Source organism: Nuphar pumila, chromosome 5 (genome assembly GCF_984573655.1).
Source record: "Nuphar pumila chromosome 5, dmNupPumi1.hap1.1, whole genome shotgun sequence".
Classification (NCBI taxonomy): Eukaryota; Viridiplantae; Streptophyta; class Magnoliopsida; order Nymphaeales; family Nymphaeaceae; genus Nuphar; species Nuphar pumila.
Genome location: NC_143253.1, coordinates 127,028,700 through 127,049,667, shown reverse-complemented (window position 1 = coordinate 127,049,667; position 20,968 = coordinate 127,028,700). Strand labels below are relative to the sequence as shown.

The following is a 20,968-nucleotide window of genomic DNA, read 5'->3' as shown; positions in this document are numbered from 1 at the left end:
AAAGATGTAGTTCTGGATCAAGCACTCTAGTTGAAGCTGTCTCTAAATGAGAAGAATAAAAATTTCAAAAATCAAAGAGGTCGAGGACATGGTCGTGGAAGAAGTGGAAGCTTTAGAGGAAGAGGCTCATATGCTCATGGAAGAAGCGATTATTCAAGCAAGGAGAATGGCTTGAATGAAGAAAATCAAAATCAAAATTTCAAAGGCTCGCAAAGAGGAAGAGGTCGTGGAAATCAAAGAGGGCGATGTCGTGGCTATTTTGAATGCTACAATTGCCACAAACCTGGTCATATGGCAAGTGAATGCTGGTACAAGGAGGAAGAAAAACATGATGCTCGTTTGGTGTATGAAAACAAAAACCAAAAGCAAAATCGTGACACTTTGTTGCTTGTGTCTCATGGTAGAAATCTTGATGATGTCTGGTATATAGACAATAGTGTTAGAAAGCATATGACAGGTGACAAAAATTTATTTTCTAAGTTATTTGAATCTAATTATGGTGAATTTAAAGTAGGAGATGAAAATGCTTACAAAGTTAATGGTGTTGGTGAAATGGAGTTCAAAAAAAAAAGAGAAAAAATGGAGAAAATGTCTGAAGTTTATTTCGTTCCTAGTTTGAAAAATAATTTGCTCAGTGTGGGTCATCTTTTGAAGAAGGGATATGACATTCATTTCCATAACATGACTTGCTATTTATCAAGAAAAAAACAAGTTATTGCAAGGGCTGAAGTTGCTTCAAAAAATCTTTTTTCACTCACTCTTCAAAATAAAAATTTATCTTGTTTTATAAATATTGACAATGGAGTTTTTAAGTTATGGCATGATAGATATGGACACTTGAATTATGAAAATCTGAAGTTGCTCTCAAAGAAGATGGTGGTCAAAGACTTGCCTCAAATTGATCATCTTGATGAAGTTTGTGAAGCAAGCCAACTCGAAAAGCAACACAGAAATCCATTTCCTCCTCAATCATCATGGCGTGCAACAAGACCTTTGGAGCTTATTTATTCAGATATTTGTGGTCCGATGACAGTGATATCTTTGGAAGGTAATCGTTATTTTATCTCTGTCATTGATGATTTCTCACAAAAAGTTTAGGTGTATTGTGTCAAAGAAAAATCTGAAGCTTTTCAAAAATTCAAAGATTTCAAGGCGGAAGTTGAGACATTTACTAGGTTGAAAATCAATACTTTGCGGACTGACCGCGGAGGTGAATCTTTTTCAAATGAGTTTGAGAAATATTGCAGGGACAATGGTATTCTACATGAAATGACGATCCAACATACACCACAACAAAATGGTGTGTGTGAAAGAAAAAATCGGACAATTATGGAAATGGCCAGATGCATTCTTAAGAAGAAGCTATTAAGAAGTTTTTGGGCGAAAGTTGTTTCTTGTGCAGTTTATCTTATTAACAGATCACCAAAAAGAAGCTTGGAAAATTGCTCAGAGCTCACATGAAGCATGATATGGTTCAAAGCTCAACGTTCACCATCTTAAGGTATTTGAGAGTGTGGCTTATGCTCATGTTCCAGATGCTATGAGAAACAAGTTGGATGATAAATCAGAGAAGTGTATTTTCATAGGCTACAACGAAAGAAGCAAGGCTTATAAGTTGTATAACCCAATGACAAAGAAGATTGCGATCAGTCGAGATGTTCAACTTGATGAAAATTTCATATTTGAAGATTTGGAAGCTAAAAAAGAAAATTTACCTATCTTTCCTTTTGAGATTGAAAAAGAAGAGAATAATCCAACACTTGAAAATAATGAAAATGGTGCCCAAACAGAAAATTCTCTTGCTTTCCTAAGTTCTTCATCGAGCAGCCCTATAAGAAAAATGAGAAGAGTCCAAAAATTATATGACATCACAGAAGAAGCTAGTCAGAATGATGCCATATTTTTTGCCTTCTTTGCAGGTGAAGATCCATTTTCTTTTGATGATGCATGTCAAGAAGAAAAATGAAGGAGAGCCATGAAAGAAAAAATTGGTTCAATTGAAAACAATGATACATGGGAGCTTACGGAGTTACCACCACACAAAAGTTCTATTGGAGTAAAGTGGGTGTACAAGACAAAGATGAATCCAGATGACTCTATTAACAAACACAAGGCAAGGCTGATAGCAAAAGGGTACAAGCAAAAAGAAGGAGAAGATTTTACAGCGGTATTTGCTCATGTTTCAAGACTTGAGACTGTTCGTTTAATTATTTCTCTTGCTACTCAGAATAATGATTTTTTTTCTTCAAATGGACGTGAAATCAGCATTCTTGAACAATGTTCTTAATAAAGAAGTCTATATTGACCAACCATCTGGGTTTGTCAAGGAAGGAGAAGAGAAGAAAGTGTACAAGTTAAAGAAAGCTTTGTATGGGTTGAAGCAATCACCCAAAGCATGGTATAATCACATCAATTCATATTTTGAAAAGAGTGGATTTCAAAAATGTCCATATGAGCATACTCTCTACATCAAATACAATTCGGAAGGAAGACTCATTGTTTTAAGTCTTTATGTTGATGATCTAATTTTCACAGGAAATGATATGCAGATGTTGGAGGAGTTCAAGAACTCAATGATGGCAAAGTTTGAGATGACAGATTTGGGTGAATTGTATCATTTTCTTGGTATTAAAGTTTATCAAACCAAGAAAGGAATTTTTATTTTGCAGGAGAGCTATGCAAAAGAGATCTTGAAGAAGTTCTAGATGAAGAATGCAAAACCAGTTTTAACTCCATGCATTTCAGGTTTGAAGCTATCTAAAGAAGGTGAAGGAAAACTTGTCAATTCCACTATGTTCAGAAGTTTGGTTGAAAATCTAATATATCTCACATCCACATGGCCTGACATTATGTATGTTGTCAGATTGGTGAGTAGATTCATGGAGAATCCATATTCAAATCATTGAGAAGCTGCAAAAAGAATTCTAAGATATGTAAAAGGAACTATCGATTATGAAATTTTTTATGAAGCTAATGTTGTAGTTAACCTTGTTGGTTATACTGATAGTGACTTAACAGGGAGTGTTGATGACAACAAAAGTACTTCAGGTTATGTATTTAATGTTGAAAGTGGTGCAATTTCATGGAGCTCAAACAAACAACCAATTGTTGCGCTTTCTGCTACAGAAGCAAAATATATTGTTGTATCATTTGCAGGTTGTCAGTTAATTTGGTTGCGTGGAATTTTGGAGAGTTTGAAGTAGAAACAAAATAAGCCAACAACTCTTTTTTGTGACAACTCAACTATCTCAGTTGCAAAAGTTTCAGTTCTTTATGGAAGGACGAAACATATTCGAATTCGGTATCATTTTCTGAGGGAACTTGTGAATGAAGGAGATGTTCATGTGGAGTACTACAGAACGGAAGCTCAGATGACAGATATTTTCACAAAGCCACTAAGTGGACAAATCTTCAAGAGAAATGCAGAAAGTCTGAGCGTAAGGAGCAAGTTTAATTTAAAAGAGCCATTGTTGGGAATGAATTAAACTTAAGAAATGTAGGTACAAATTTCAAGAGACTTTTAGAGTCTCAATACATTTAATGATACATTGAATCTCCTGAAAACATGGAAAGACAAGATGGTGAAGAGTTTTCCTATTAATTGTAATTAGTAGATGAAAGGATTTGCTAGGGCTATAAAAGCCTAGTCTAAGAGTCATTGTACTTATGGTGTAATGATCCCTCATTTTGAGTAATAATATTTTAGTCATTCTCCATCATTACTATCTTCTTTGTATATTTTATTCTCTTCACATAGATCAATCCCCTAGAAGGTAAAACAACAAAGCTAGGACCCTCGCTTCCAGGGCATTTACGCAAGGGATATGATGCCCACACGAACCTCAACCATCTCAGCCCATGTCCACTATACCAACGCCCTCGGAGCACATACAAGTTTACTTACCCCAAGATGGTAAACCCTAGATGACAGTCTAGCCCACAATGCACACTCACCAGCTAATCATGAATATAATCACAACGGGAATCAAACACAGAATTCTAATTATAAACAGGCGATCCTGTGGTAGATGCAATTTGAGACAATGAACATGTGGTACGTTGATATTTTCATAGTTGGTAGGTGAAGTTTGCGTGTTTTCATGGGGATCACAGTTCATGAAATTTGTGTGGTGAGACACAAAAGTTGATCTAGTGCTCTTCAATTGGGCAACCCTCTACAAGATGAATCATTGCCGCCCAATATCAACAGCTATCCATGGCAAGCGATTATGATATATTTTCTTCTTCTTTCAAAAAAACGATATATTTTCTTTTTCAGTGAACAAACCTTGAGGGCTGAAACATTTGGACCATGAACCCTAAAAACCACCATGTGATGCCAACTATAGAACCCATATAGGGAAGGCAGTGGACTGGGGGAAAACGGGGCCACGCCCCACCTCGCTCCGTTTGGACCGGGGATAGAGGACATAAAACGGGGATGGAGGTTAAAATCAAAACCTGTGTGGGGATGGAGGTGGGGATGAACTTATGCTTTCCCGAGCCTCACCTTGCCCTGCCCCATCCCCAATCCCCGCTGGGCCTCGTCCCGTTTGTACCAAGGATGGAAAACATAAAACGGAGATGGAGCCGAAGATGGAGGTTAAAATCAAAAGCCGTGTGGGGATGGAGGGCAGAATTTTGAGACGGGGCGGGGTTAGAGACCTTGTCCCCTGCCCCGGTCTACTGCCATCCCTACATACAAACATGATTTCATAATGAAACAAAAAAAAAATGACCATAAGATCTTCAAGATCAACAGCCCACATCACCCGTTAGTCCAACATAACTAAGCACCGTGCCAACCATATATATCCTTTGATCTTGACGTTGTTATAATGCCCTAGACCAATAGCTTCCTCAGTTGCTAGTCTATAAGAAATGTTGGTTGCACCCTAAATATGTAGATCCGCATTCTCAAGGTTGAGTTCATACTTCACACTTGGGTCAGTCAATGGATCGGATCTGACTAATATTGACACAACAAAACCTTAATCTGTACCTATAGGCTATACGTTGGTCTCGGGTCATATTTGGACTCAGATCTGGTTAGGGAATTCAAAAAACCAGAATAAAGATCTACCAAGATCCTACTCCGGCATGTAAACTTGCAGAAAAAGAGGGCAGTCACATTGCACACAAAGATGATCGCAGGTTACAGACCTGAACCTAGGCTCAATCGTACCACATCCAGTTACACCTTGACCTAGATCTACTGAGAGTGCTAGACCTTCGCAGACCGGCTTGGTCCAGCTTATGTCCATCCAACACTTTTGTTGCACTATCCAGGGATGTTGGCACATCCTAAAGACATGAAACATGTAACTCATGGTAGGCTAAGATTGTCCAATTAAACAACAATGATTATAGAAGTGGACCAGAGATTGAGTCAATGGAATTTTCGTATACAATCTCTACCATAGCATGGATGAGTGGAGCACCCATGTACCAAAATCTCAGGTAAACTGGGCTACAACTAGGGGTGGCAATCGGGCCGGGTTGGCGGGTCGGTAGGTCAGCATACCTCAACATGAACTTGACCCGTTTATTAAACGGGTCAGCTGTGGCAAACACGAACCCGACCCGTTTATTAAATGGGTAACCCAACACTACACAGTTAACCCGTTTAATAAACGGGTCGGGTTGGGTAAACGGGTTGGCAGGTCAGGTTTGGGTAAATGAGTAAATGGGTTGGCGGGCAGGATGGAGGGTCGGGTTCAGGTAAACGGGTTGGCAGGCAGGTCGGGTAAACGGGTTGACCCTCCCGCCTAACTCGTTTATTAAACAGGTCAGACGGGTTGGCATACCCCTGACACGAACCCGACTCATTTAATAAACGGGTTAGGTGGGTCAACCCGTTTATGACACGAACCCGTTTAAGCCAAACCCGAACCCGGCTAAGAAGCAGGTTGGCAGGTCGGGTTGGCAGGTCGTGTCAGATTTTGCCACCCCTAGCTACAACCTTCTACACGTTCATGAGACTCGATGTAAAACTGTATCTATACACCCCATCCTTTTCACTTCTTTTCTTGTTTTATTAGCATTACCAAACATGAGTCAGTGACTGCTAAACAAGTCTGTTCAGTTCAATGGTGCAATTGGCATCAAAACAATGAAAAAGTTAACTCAATCGAGGTACCTGAAACAAGATTAGTCATAAACGACTGCAAGTCAGTTGGCATCCGTATGTCCTTACACATTCAATTTGGAAACCAGACTTGGCACCTTAAAAAAAATTTGAAAGTATATTCTTGAACAAAAAACACTAGTATCTTTGTGCTCATTTCAGAACTGAAGTCACTCATTACAAGTAGGCTTCATATCCCTTTTATAATGGCTGAGGGATCTCATACCTCTCAAAGCAGGACAAAATACCAACATAATGAGAGGAGAAAAAAGGTAAAAAGGATGGACTTGACTTGCACTTGAAAAATAAATGCCACCCATTTATTGGCACGGTCCACCATAGATGATCATACAAAACTTGCCGGAAGAGGTGGATGAGCATTGAGAAATTAAACAATGTCTCAGACAAACAATGAACAACTGAAGGTAAACTTCACTCTGGAAAGCATGTTACTTAAGCTGAAGCCAAATATTTGCCATGTCGCTGATAATCGAAACCATGAAATCATGCCTGAAAAATGTTATCACAAGTTCATTCATGAAAAAACCACAAAATCTACTGGTGAGAATGAACAACCGAGAGATACTAAAAGAGTTAAACTGGTAAAATAATAAAGTGCTCCTTTCATTTGGAAACTCGGAGTTAAAATTTTTATTCTGGAGAATAAGAAGACACCTGTTAATGAAAAACATTACCTGCTGCCTGACCTTTCTCGCACAATCTGCAAAGTTTCTTGCAACTGTTGCACATTTGAGAGGGTCCTTCAAGTGTTCCTTGTAACACTGCAAGCACGTGTCTTTTTCTGCTAAGCAGGGCACAGGCTTCTGGTAAGGAAGCTTAAACTCCTTATCATGAAGCTCCTTTGCTCTTTGTTGTACTTCTTCAGTCATGTTAGCCTCCATCTTTTTCATCCTCTCCATCACCTTTTCACTCTCTTGTAGGATGACTTGAATTGCATTTATCTCTGGATCTGCAACACTGGGTGGAGGAGGAGGAGGAGGAGGAGGAGGCTTCATTGATGGTAAAGGCAATTGTGAATGGAGTGGCCATCCTCCAGTAGAGCTGGTTGACGTATTAGAACCAATGGATGACTGATTGCTGTCATCTTTGTTGTTATGCAATGGACGAGGACTCTGGATCTTTGGTTTAGATGTCTTAGGTTTCTTAACTTTTTCATCTTGTCTGGCAAGCTTATCCACTAAGTTAGAGCTGATCTGGATCGTGAACCTCTCACCCATAGTTATCTGTTATTCTTCAGGCCTGAACAGACAGAAGCAGCAATAGTCACAAACTAGACACAGAGGATCCTGATACTCTTGGACAGTGCAAACATTATAAGGATTGAATTTAATGGCCAGGCTGGCATAATTTTAATACTATTTTAGACACTATATGGCTCAAATCTCATTGTGGAAACCTTGCCTGCTTATAAGACAGGAAAAAAGAAATTGAAGGCACTACAAGCATGCAGTTTGGACTCACTAAACCAGCTCCACAACCTTTTTCCCATTCTTTTTCCGCTGTCTTTGCATATTTCAGATGTAAGAATGGGCTGAGTCAGAATTTCGAAAAGAAGAAGAAGAAGAAGAAGAAGAAGAGGTGGTTTGGTTTGAAAATTCAAACTTAGCAACTAGTCGTAGAATCAATCCAACTTTTATATCAAAAATGAAAAATTGTAAACCTGCCGAAAGATGTGGAATTAGATGTCAAAAAACTCAAAACTGCAAAATATTGTCCATACAAGTCTTACACAACAACAACTTAGTTACATTACACACATCTCTGCATCTGCTGTCATTGAAACATGAAACAGATGCTATACTAATCATGGCACAATAGTAAAATATAAATGCACACAGTGGTACAGTAAAACATGAAATGAAATTCTACATGATTTTTAAGCACTGATAGCAGCAATCATGAGTGTGTTTTGAGGGGAGGATGCCAACCGAAGGAAAATGATGGATTGGATATGAAGACAGATTGCAAAGAGTAGCACTATTTTGTGCTGCCACCTCAAAATTGTAGAAATTGCTTCACATGAAAGAACCAATTGCTGATTTCACACAAACTTCAAACAGCTTGTGACATTGACAATAGTTTGACATTGTCTAGATTAAATAAAGAAAAGATTAAAAAATGAAAACCAAAGCATGTAAAACAACTATGAAGTAAGCAATGCTCTAGTTCTGGTAAAGCACATTTAATACGATAGAAGAAGGATCATGGATTATATACAATACATACAGAAAATGTGGGGAATCCTTTCTTGTGAAAAGTTTATATGGACAAAATATCAAAAAGTGGAATTTACCAAGTTTTTTCTCCTTTTGGTGTAAATCAAGGGGGGTCGCCTGAACCAGAGCAGGGCGCAATTTGAAACCCTCGACTACCGGATACTCTCTCTCTCTCTCTCTTTGGGTCGCCGAAACCTGGGTCGCCGACTAACAGTGAAGCAAAACCCTCGACTAACGATTACTCTCTCTCTCTCTCTCTCTTTTTGGGGTCGCCCGAACCAGAGCAGGGACGCAATCTGAAACCCTCGACTACCGGATACTCTCTCTCTCTCTCTCTCTCTCTCTTTGGGTCGCCGGAACCTGGGTCGCCGAAGGCAGACGAAACTCGTCGGTGCCTTCCCCCAACCCTCAAACCCGATTAACTGCTCTCTCTCTCTCTCTCTCTCTCACTCTCTCACCCCGCAGGAAGCTCGTCGGAACCTGGGTCGCCGGAGGTAGACGAAGCTCCCACCGCACATCTATCTCTCTCTCTCTCTCAGCGGCAGGGAGGGGGTTTTCACGCTTTAGGAGATCTGACACGGGCGACGGAGGAAGCCCTCATCGATGAGCGATGATTCAAGGTATTTTTTTTACGTACTTCCGCCAAATTCTCCTTTTGTTGGCATTTTCATGTCGTTTCTTTTAAAAAAAAAAAACTTGCTTTTTATACATTTTTAGGTCATGTTTTTTATCCTGTGCATAACTGTATAGTTATACACTGCCTGTCCCAAGCCCGGATAACGGAGGAGGGTTGCGGTAGGCCAGTGACAGCAAGCGTAAAAATTTAGTCACACCCTATGAATATGAACCAATATGCGAATTTCGTTGAGGCGTTGCCTACTAAGCGACGCTCTGTACTCTATAGGCCAGGAGAAAGTGATAAGTGGGCAAGGGTAACTAGGACATTGCCCAGAAGCGATGCGTCAAACCGGCGCTCGGGGGTGGGTTCAAATAGGCAAGGGTTCCCGCACTTTGTTGGACGGGTGAGGGTAAAAAAGATAGTTCAAGACCACACAATTAGGTTAGCCACTTGGAACATAGGGTCTTTAAATGGTAAGTTGGTAGAGTTAGTAGATGTTATCTGTAGGAGAAAGATTGATATTTTATGTTTACAAGAGACCAAATGGGTAGGTGAGAAAGCAAAAGTGATACAACATTGGGGATATAAGATTTGGTATACAGGAATACATAGGAATAGGAAGGGAGTTGGGATTGTTATTAGTCGTGAGTTTATAGACAATGTAGTTGAAGTCTGTAGGAAGGGGGATAGGATTATACTTATTAGATTAGTAATAGGTACGAATATTATTAATTTTATTAGTGTTTATGCACCTCAAGTCGGTTTAGACGATTCCATTAAGCGTCAATTTTGAGAAGATTTAGACGAAGTAGTACAAGGGATATCTCATGGTGAAAAGATTTTCATTGGCGGAGACCTTAATGGACATGTAAGCATTAGTAGGGATGGATTTGAGAGTATCCATGGAGGCTATGGTATAGGAGAAAGAAACGAAAGTGGAGAAAGGATTTTAGATTTTGGTTTGTCCTATGATTTTATCTTAGCCAACACGTGGTTTAGGAAGAGGGAGTCTCACCTAATAACATTTAAAAGTGGGGTTAATAAGAGTCAGATAGATTTTTTCCTACTTAGAAAGAGAGATAGGGGTTGTTGCATCGATTGTAAGGTTATACCGGGAGAAAGTGTAGCTACACAGCATAGAGTCTTAATTTTAAATCTTAAAATTAGAAAATGCCACAAAAGGGATAGACATAGAATATATCCTAGAATTAAGTGGTGGGCACTGAAAGGAGCTAAACAAGGAATGTTTGTAGAACAGGTAGCTAAGGAAGCTAATTGGTGTCTCGAGGAGGATGCAGAATCAATGTGGAATAAGATAGCGGGTTGCATGCGAAAGGTGGCGAAGGAGGTTTTGGGTGAGTCTAACGGCAGTGCACCACTAGGTAAGGATACATCATGGTGGAACGAAGATGTCAAATTAGCTATTAAGGTTAAAAGAGAGTGTTATAGAAATCTAAGTAAGAGTCGTGATAATGAGAATTTGGAGAAGTATATGGTAGCAAAGAAGGAAGCTAAAAAAGTAGTTTGAAACGTGAGGGATAAGGTATATAAGGAGGTCTATGACAAGTTGGATACCAAGGAGGGCGAAAAGGATATTTATAGGCTTGCAAAGATGAGAGATATGAAATTGAGGGATCTGGGTAATGGTTAGATGTATCAAAGATGAAACACAAAGGGTTTTAGTTAAAGATGAGGAGATTAAGGAGAGATGGAAAAATTATTTTGATAAGCTATTTAATAGAAGGCATGCCCAAGATCTTGGAGACTTCTCCATTCCTTTTCATGAGATGAATCGTGACTTCATGCGCAAGATTCAAAAGAAAGAAATTGCAGAGGCTTTGAAAAAAATGCAATCCAGAAAGGCAGTTGGCCCAGATGGTATACCTATCGAGGCTTGAAAATGCTTGGGGGAGAAAGGTTTAGTATGGTTGGCAAATCTTTTTAACAAGATTTGGCAGACAAATAAGATGCCTAATGAGTGGAGGAAGAGTACTTTGGTGCCTCTCTATAAGAATAAGGGTGATATACAAGATTGCACAAACTATCGTGGTATAAAACTCATGAGTCATACTATGAAACTTTGGGAGAGGGTGATTGAGTATAGGTTGAGGAAGGTTGTCATGATATCGGAGAATCAATTTGGTTTTATGCCTAGAAGATCAACTATGGAAGCTATACATCTTCTTAGACAACTTATTGAGAGATATAGAGAGAGGAACAAAGATTTGCATATGGTTTTTATTGATTTGGAGAAGGCATACGATAGAGTACCTAGGGATGTTCTCTGGTAGACAATGATGAAGAAAGGTGTTTCTCTCAAGTACATTAGTATAATTAAAGATATGTACGAAGGAGTAGTAACCAATGTCCGCACTTGTGGAGGGGTGACAACCAATTTTCCTATAACGGCTGGGTTACATAAAGGATCTGCATTAAGCCCTTTCCTATTTGTTATGGTGATGGATGAACTTACGAGATCAATTCAAGAAAATGTGTCGTGGTGTATGTTGTTTGCTGGTGATATTGTTTTGATTGATGAGTCTAGAGCTGGGGTTAATGCTAAGTTAGAATTATGGAGACATACATTGAAAGCAAAAGGTTTTAAGTTGAGTAAGACAGAATATATGGAATGTCAGTTTAGTAAGCAACAAAGTAGTGATGGGAGTGTAGTGAAGCTTAGTAAGCAAGAAATACCAGTGGATGACTGTTTCAAATATTTGGGATCTATCATTCAAAAGAATGGAGAAATTGATGGAGATGTAAATCATAGGATTAAGGTTGGGTGGATGAAATGGAAAAGTGCAACTGGAGTGTTGTGCGATCGTAGAATGCCATTGCGGTTGAAGGGGAAGTTTTATAGGATGACAATTAGACTCGCTTTACTATATGGTACAGAATGTTGGGCTGCCAAGAGACATCATTTTCAAAAAATGAGTGTAACTGAGATGTGTATGCTTCGATGGATGTGTGAAAATACACTAAAAGATAAGATTCAGAACGAGAAAATACGTAAGAAGGTAGGCGTTGCATCCATTGAAAATAAGATGAGTGAGAATCGTTTACGATGGTTTGGGCATATTCGGCGAAGGCCTAATGATGCTCCGGTTAGAAGGATGGAGAAATGGGAAAATCTATTAGATAAAAGAGGTCGGGGTAAGCCTAAGAAGACTTGGATGGAGATGATAAGAAAGGATATGAATGCTTTGAACCTCACCGAGGACATGACATTGGATAGAAATGATTAGAGGAGAAGGATTCATGTGGAGGACCCAAAATGATTTTCTTTTTGGTTCATATCGCCGACCCCAATTGATTGGGATGAAGGTGTTGTTGTTGTGGATTGGGCCACCTATGAGAAAGAGAGATGGAATGGTGAGAAATTAGATTTTTCATGTGTGATTTCTTGTTAATCCCCTTCCCTCAACCACTTTTGGACATTGTATAAGCCATTGCCTATCAGTTGGTAAAGCAATAATAGCATTCCTTGTAGAATATTTCATCCACAGAATACTCCATTAGTCCTTTTAAAATTTTACACATCACATTCTTACATTCCACAAAGTATCACAAAACCCAAGTATCATATGAAGTCCTCAATTAGTCCTCTACAAGTCGCATCAAATATTTGTGGAAGGGATCTCAAAAAGAATGAAAAGCTAATATAATGAAATAATTGTTCCCTGTCAAATATGCAATTAATCTTATATGAAATGAAAAATCTACAGAATGAATGAGCTTTATAAATGTCTCAAAAGAGAGGAAACTCAAGTAGCAAAGAGAAATCCTTTTTCTTTCTTTAAGAGAGTAAAGGGAAAGGTTTTGAGAGCCGTCCAAAGACATAATGATACTTGGCCATCAACTGCAGTCAAAATATTTGCATGGTATGTGAAAAGTACCACCTATATGATATCCTCCAAGTGTTTACTCTGAGGTGGCAAGGATATTCCCATGCTAACAAAATTATATTCCATGTGGGAAGCCATTGGAATTGTGATAATGTTTGTGGGAGATGTCCACTTTGCCCTGTGCTACTTCATGGCTTGGCCCAAACCAACCAGGCACTTAGTGTATAAGGACAATTAACCAATGGTTATATAAGAGAAAAGAAATTTCCAACAAAATTTGGATGTGGCAAATGTTAAATTCCTGGTATATCATATAGGAAGAGAGAAATTCAAGAATATTTTGCAAAGAAGCAACTTCATACATGTTTATGATCTCCTCACCAGTGATCATGTCATATTCTATTATTCATTGGCCTAAAAAGATTATGGGTCAAGATTCATGATACTTTTGTTTAAACAAACTATATGTGATACCTATATCTGTAAAGTTCCAAGACAGCTAATGCTTTCTTTAATTTCAAAGATTTATTTTTAGAGTTGCAAAGAGAAAAATGCACATGAACGTAGATAAAGAGAGTCCATTACACTTGGTGGAAGTGAGGATGGAATGATTAGACCTAATGAAATTTTATTGCCTTTCTGAGGTTTAAATCCACTTCACAACCTTGCAAGAGAAAACTGAGTGGTAAGGACACAGTAACATATTTTCCTAGTGGTTAGTAAAGTGAAGGTAGCCACACCCTCAGCTTCTACTAGGCTAGGTTCTTCAAGAGAGAGAGAGAGAGAGAGAGAGAGAGAGAGAGAGAGAGAGAGAGAGAGAGACTCACTCAGTCCTCTCTATCATAGAAAATCCATAATCATGTGAATCGTTTATAAATAGGAAATTTAGCATCCCCCCCCCCAACAATACTAGCAATGCTCCCTTTGATGCCCAGCAGTTGTCATTTCGCCTATTAAAATTTCCTTGCAAAATTACCATAAATACACTATAATTGCTATTCTTCTTAAGAATCAAACAGAGGACATGCTCCGTTAAATCAAGTTCCAAACACAGCCGGCGCCACTCTCATATGTTGTGTTGGGGCCAGGACTATTATGATTAGAACCCAAACGAAATATCTTTTAGTTGGATCACAGTTAATCAATTTCTCCACATATGTACACATAAATTTACATTTTAATCAATTTCTCCACAAACATACAAATAAATTTACATCCACCACAGCAAAATTATGCTGTACAGGTGAGAGAGAGTCCAACAAATCCAGTCAGAGATTGGAAACATGGCTATCAGATGAGCAAAGAATGGTAGGATTTGAGCTGAACGACTGTTGGTGAGAGAGATGGTGGGTATGTTTAAGATCGAGGAGGTTGCCTGCAGGATTTGAGATGCAGTGGAGGGCACCCTTCAGTTTGAGAAAGGACATTTCGCGAAGTGTTTGAAAGCAGAACAATCTAACTCTTATTATTCCAAATTCTAGGTGAAAGAATAATTTCACGAAGCTGTCCTATTTCTAACTATCCTATTTTTACTAATCAATCCATGAAGCACTATGATTCTGAAAAGTTTTTTCTTCACATATCCTATTTACCCAAATAGATGGCGCACTTCAAATTTGAAAGAATGGGCAAACATGGCTCATAAAGATGATCCCATATGGATGTGGAAAGGCCTAATCATGATGGTGGTGATGGTGATTGTGAGCGAGGGAAAATTGGGCGCATGCATGCGCACACGCACGCGCGAACACACACACACACATGTAATGCTAAAAGCAATTTCTGTAACGACCCGATCCGGGGCCTCTTGAGCCCGGGTTCATGGACGTTAGTTCCCAGAGGGAAATTACTCAATAATCTCAAAAACAGTTCAAAATCGTGCCAGAATTTTTTGTTTTTTTTCTTTTATTCAATACTTGAAGGTCCATACATCCATTTACAATAGCATAACCATCCAAAGACAAAAGCAGAATAAAAAGTAAAGGAAAACCATACTTCTGATGTGGCTGATGTGGCAGAATCGTACTAAGTCCTGAGAGTGGTGGCAGCAGTCCCTGAACCTACAGTTGCAACCAAAAGAAGGGGGTGAGTCTACAACCCAGTAAGATTCCATTTACAAATAGACACGACCGTTGCAACTGTAGTGAGCTCTAAGCTCCTAGTCTTAGTTTAGTTTGCTACTTATGCACACATGTTAGTTATGAGTTTTACTCCCTTTACCGCATCTCTATTATCATTTTCAAACAACTTTTCTACTCTAATCGGCTATTCCGGACATAGCCTCCTCGGGCGTAGCAACCCATGTAGACAACTCAGAGTCTACAATGTTGGCCAGACTTATGAACCACTCACAAACAACGTAGTCCAAACCGGCCCAGACTACGGACACAGGTGCTGCAGCAGCTCGCCGGTTGCAAGCCGGGAGCGAAGGGACTCAAACGGTAGCTAGCCGAAGAGACAGGGTGGCTATACCTGCCCCCAAGGTTTTGTGGTTCATGCTACGTCCTACATGTGTCTAGTGGGCAATGTTTTAACCCCTAAGGGTTACCTAGAAACGTCTGAGATATTCCCAGGTTGCTTAAGAGGTACACGCCTCAACATTTCCCCAGACCATGCCTCCTAGTAGAGTTCCCATCATACATTTGGTGGTCATCCTATAGACAACTTTTACTCGACATTCACACCTTGAATTTTGTGTGTTATACAATCCTCAATGTATATCCACTAATTACTTTTTAACCCATGTTTACATGTCTGAACTGTTAAGGATGGTAACCCACCATAGATTAATTCACGACCCTTACAATGCCCCTCCCAAGGCATAAGCGTGACATATCCCCAAGGTAATACCTACCTTGAGACTTCGGAACTTTACCTTCAATTTTCACTTAATACATCAATCTCATACATGCAATCAGGTCATGCTACATTTATTTCATCACTTAGAAAATATGCATGATCAGGTTTAAGCATCACACTTAAACTTTATAGATTCCTAAGCATGCAAAACAGTGTCTATCCTCAATAACAGAACTAGCATACTTGAAGCATTGGAATCACATTAAAGAATGCCTAAACTAGCTAGCATGTGTTTTAATTAACTAAGGAGGAATTTGCAAATGTTCACTTACCTGGAACGCTTAAATTCCAATCGCAACCCTTGATCTGAAAACAACGAATACCTCATATCATCAAAATTACCAAAACACCCTTAAACTTAATTGTCGACTCTGACTCCATTCTTTCAGAGTTTGTTCACACATCCCCTACTAATAGACTCTACCCAAGCAATAGAATCCATGGATTCAAGAATCACATAGATCTGACTTCGGGCACTTAGCTATGCCTTGTATATTTTGTGTAGACGTATCAAGGGCAAAATGGTCTTTTTGCTCTTTCAATGATTCCTATGTCCTCTTTACATCATGTTATATTAAGATCCACATCCATAATAGAATTTGACCACTTAGGTCATCAACTCAACTATGATTTGGATCATGGATTCGGTATTCTTGATCCAAACCTGCTTGAAAAGGGTTTGTATGGATCTAAACCAGGTCGTCTAATTGAATCCAATATGAGTTTTGGGTACAACTGAGATCCAAACCCAAATCCAATTTGTAATGAAAAAATCGAGTCTTTGTTACTTCAATTTTTCCATCGCACTCGATAAATCAATCGCACCCGCATCCGGTTTGTCTCGGTCTAGACTTAGTCGGTCGAACCCATATTGGGTCCACCTTCGGTCTGGGCCGAAACGGTCCACCATTACAAACCCGACTCGGTCTGCTAACTACTTTGGACCCAACTCGGTCCGTATAGACTGTTATGGTCTGTCACAACACATATATACACACATCATTTCTTTTCTTTTTTTCTTTTTTTTTCGTTTGGCTTGGTCTGGACACTTCCAGCCTAAGCCTACTTGGTCTGGTCGACCAACTGAGGCTGGTTCACATCTAGCCTGATGACCGACTCAACTTGCAGAAACTGCAGACCGAGCTTGTCATCACGACCAGCAATAGTCAACTTCTACTGTAGTCGGACTCGTTGCACCTTCCTGCAAGCAGGGCAGCGCCGTCAGCGCTCGCTGATAGTCAGTGGTTGCCGACCCAACAGCGGTAGCAGGGGAAAACCCCTTTCCTTCTTCTTCTTCTTCTTTTCCTGAAATGACGAGGGCAGTGATCGGACCTCCTCATTTTCAGTCACTGATGACGGCAAAAGCAGAGGGAAACCCCCCCTTCTGTGACCCCCCCCTAATAGAGCCAGACAGAGAGGGTTCTCCCTGCTCCTGCATCTCTGCAACTCGCTGGTGACACCTCCGTTGCCGATGACCACTGCGTTGAAAATCAAAAGACAGGGAGAAAAACTTACCTGATGGTCGGTGACGAGCGGAGCTCCTATCTCTCTTCTCCCTTCACGCTTCCTCTCTGCTCGTTTAGAATGGGGAGATGAGAGGAGGCCCCCCCATGGATTTTATAGCCATGGGGGTTTGCTCGGTTACCCCCTCCCACCTTCTGAAATAAATGGGGGTAGCCTGCTTCCTCTCCCACGATCTGATTCGTGGGAGAGGAAGGGGCGTCGCCCCCTTCTCCTTCCGTAACCCCCCCACGATGGGGGGAGCGTTACAATTTCATACACGAAACCAACACAACTTGAAATGCAGAAAACTTAGAGAAACAGTAACTTGAACACATCCCACATGAATCGGAATTACACATTTAGCATGTTGGCGATGGAGAAGAGCCATGCCACGATTCAAACTTGACTATTTTATTATGGTACAAAACTCGAGCATATATCCCTGTTCTATATGGTTGAAGGATCCCCAAAAACCACCACAACCCAAAACCCAATTTGGGCTTTTGATTTTTTTATTTTGTCAATTTGATCAATCGATCACAAATTGGGGTTCTACTTCAAAATATTACAAAAACATAATCTCACAAAACCCAAAAGAACTTAACACCCATTTAGGGGTTTTGGAGGTTTCAAACTTTGATAAGAGAGAGAGAAAGGATTGACAGTACCAACCGATAGAGAAAGGAACTCGATGATTTCAGAACGACGAAGGGTGGCCACCCACCAGAAGCCCCGCAAGAGGAAGCCGAAAGGAAGGAGTTCAGGAGGAGAATCTGGGGAGAAGACGGACTTCAGAGCAGCCGAGTAAATGGTCCTTATTTGGTTCGGATATGGGTAATAACCATATCCGATGTAGTTGGATCTGACATGATCATTTGGGATTCGGACAAAGACTTGGACCCAAATTCCATTTGTATGGTGCACCTTGATCCCCATTCCTGACCATGTTACCTCCCAACTATACCAGGCCTAAGCCCTAAGGTTTGACCATAGTTACCTAAAGCTTTTTGCTACATGAGAAAACTCTCTTCAAAATTTTTTTTATCATAGAAAGGCAAGCTGGGTTAGGCAGACTCCTACCAGTTATACAACGATATCATTGGGATTTCACCTTGCATCCCAACACACAAGGTGACGTGAACTAGCTAAGGGGAGCCCCTGTTGACTAGAAAGCTGAATACACTCCCCTTCCTCAAAAAAAAAAAATGAGAAAGTTGTGGAAAACTCTATTCCTTTTAGGGCCTGTTTGGGATGGGCTTTTATGGATTTTATGTATTTGAGGAAGTAGGAGATGGTAGCTGCCAAATCCATTTTCTAGTATAAATACAAAGGAGAAAGGGCCTCACTTCTCATCCTAAATGCATAAATGTCCATCTTAAAGCCCAAATTCCAAACGGGACCACCATGGGCATTTTGACAAAGATTTTGCCTCGGGAACACCAAATGCATAAACGGTAGGACTGCACAACGAGCCGAGCTAGCTCGAACTCGACTCGTTTAAACCCGACTCGAACTCAACCAGTAAGTAAACAAGCCGAGTTTGATCAGGCATTCAAGCTCGATTAAGCTCCTCTAATTGTGTCATATGACAAATAATTTTAGGATATGTTATAATCCCAAAACTTGTTTTTTAGCTAAGTGGGTGATGTGTATGCGAACTGTATTGGGTTCAAATTCCACCTTCTATGCATTTGATTTTTTATTTATTTTTAAATCTAAGTTAATGTGGCTTGAGTTGTACATAACTTTTCAAGCTCGACTCAAACAGGCCCTTAATGGGAAACCCACTTCTTCCTCGTTTCCCAAATCGATTCCATTTTGTTTCCTTAGTGTTTTCCTTTCTCATCTTCCTCACTTCACACTTTTTTCATATTAGAACATTTCAATTATTTTTATAGCAACTTGCATGGTTTTATATCTATTTTTATTTGTGTTTACATCGTTTTTTATTTGCTTTTATCTGTGCTTCATATTGCTTTATATGTGTTTTCTTTTCATTTTTATGGGTTTACATTAATGCGTCATAATTGTACCCTGCTTCATGCTACTTTTTAACTCACTTTCTCACTTCCACTTCACGCATTAGTTCTTGTATCCATTTCATTTCCTAGTAACTATGGGCTTGCCTCTGAAAAATATAAAAATCTATTATCTTCAAGTCCATTTAGAAGATTCACGGCTATACATCCTATGCTTTTCGTATGATATGAACATCCAATTTTTTGCTGAAAGTTTTCATGAAAAAATTGAATCGTTGTATGAAAATTTTCATATGAAAAGCATGAGACGCTCGTATCTTTCTCCATGTGGAGAAATTTTTTATATAGATACAAACAGGAAATCAATAAAAGACGTGAAATTGCTTGGAATAGCTTGCGGAGATTCAAGGCACGTTTGTAAAGTCTTGTGAAAATTAAATTTTCTCAAGATCCTGTGAATGCAAATCAACAATTACATTATTTTCTCAAGTGTTTGCAAACACCAGAATGTGCAAGTTCTGATTTTGATTCTCACCTAAGAATTCTCCTTTCTTGAAACTTGAGAAAGTTGGTCACAAGCTCTGACCAACTTTCTCAGTGTTAAGGGCTCATCCGACCTGTGACCAAAGAAAACATGCAGAATTTTCCATATTTTATGAGTAATTTTCTTATCAGATAATGGAAAAACTAAAATGAGATCAAGATCTAGTTAGCTATAAGCTAATTGGGATACGCTTTTATACATGTATTTGAGATTCGGATGTTAGTTAGACATGAACTTTTGGATTTGGTTTCACTCGTAAAACCCCAAAACCGAACCTACCCACTTAAGCAAATTAGATCCAGAATGCTCTATCGAATCTGACTGAATGATAATCAGTCAGTAGCATATTTAAACCAAACCTGGTTTGTTGAGATCCATCATACCACTTGCATATAGGTATGAATGTGTGATTGTAGATGAAATCAAAGGTATCAAATAAATTAGAGCTGGTTAACGAGCCAAATTAACCAACTGAATAAAGGGTGTTCAAGCTGAGCTCATTCTTGTAGTGAGCCGAGTCCAGCTTGAGGACATGACGAGCCATGCAAGTAAACTGAGCAGAGCTTGAACTAGATCACTAACAAAAAAAATATATTTTTAAAATTTTAAATAACAGAAATTGAACTCTAAACCTACCGAGCCAAGCTCCAACTGACGCCTTTACAAAATAAATAGAATGTGTATAAGTAATAGGATTTGAACTCTGAACTTTTTGCAAGACAAACACTTCTATAATTTAACAGATACGTGTGTCAATGGGTCTGGTTTGTATCGTGTATTTGAACCGATTCGAACCCAAATTTTTGGGGCATGGAAAGTGCTAACCCAAATGATATTTGGGTTGACCCAACCCAAGCATATGCGGGCTGGGTTTGAGTCATGATTTTGGCCCGATATTCAACCCGACCTGGATTTTTTGCTGGGTAGCCGCCTTGACCAAAGTATTTTATACATATTTTCATAAAAATAATTTTTTAAAATTATGTGGATCTGGATTTGATATTCTATTTTTGATACCCGACAAAAACTGAACCCAGTTATTAGTTATATGGGCAGGTCGGGTCAATCCTGATTCAAACCATTGACAGCCCCACATATATATGTAGATAGAGTAATAGTTAGGTGCTAAATGATGCCTGTTAAATAGGATTTTCTGCTCTATCTGTATGTTTTTTTTGCAGTTCCGAGCCCATAAATGTGTTGGGCATGGTCGATTTACCAGGAATTCACACCTGGATCATGTGTTTTCAATGAA

General features: G+C 39.4%; 1 protein-coding gene across 5 annotated transcripts; it reads right to left on the bottom strand.

The window, feature by feature from the left end:
* Window positions 1–6,419: 6,419 nt before the first annotated feature.
* LOC149838607 (uncharacterized) lies at window positions 6,420–17,978 on the bottom strand. 5 transcript variants are annotated; one of them, XM_090006695.1, is made up of 5 exons: window positions 17,863–17,945; window positions 15,960–15,993; window positions 14,824–14,888; window positions 6,823–7,387; window positions 6,420–6,637 (listed from the first exon to the last, which is right to left on the bottom strand). In XM_090006695.1, exons 4-5 carry the CDS (start codon window positions 7,363–7,365, stop codon window positions 6,632–6,634), a joined length of 549 nt encoding a protein of 182 aa, XP_089862821.1. In that variant the 5' UTR covers window positions 7,366–7,387; window positions 14,824–14,888; window positions 15,960–15,993; window positions 17,863–17,945; the 3' UTR covers window positions 6,420–6,631. The 5 variants fall into 5 exon arrangements, with proteins under 5 accessions (XP_089862821.1, XP_089862822.1, XP_089862819.1 ...); XM_090006696.1 differs by lacking the exon at window positions 17,863–17,945 and adding an exon at window positions 17,203–17,319; XM_090006693.1 differs by lacking the exon at window positions 15,960–15,993 and having other exon boundaries at window positions 17,863–17,935.
* Window positions 17,979–20,968: the final 2,990 nt, after the last annotated feature.

What these genes read in the sequence shown, in the direction of transcription:
- LOC149838607 (XM_090006694.1), bottom strand. Translation starts at nt 7,365, where the DNA reads ATGGGTGAGAGGTTCACGATCCAGATCAGCTCTAACTTAGTGGATAAG.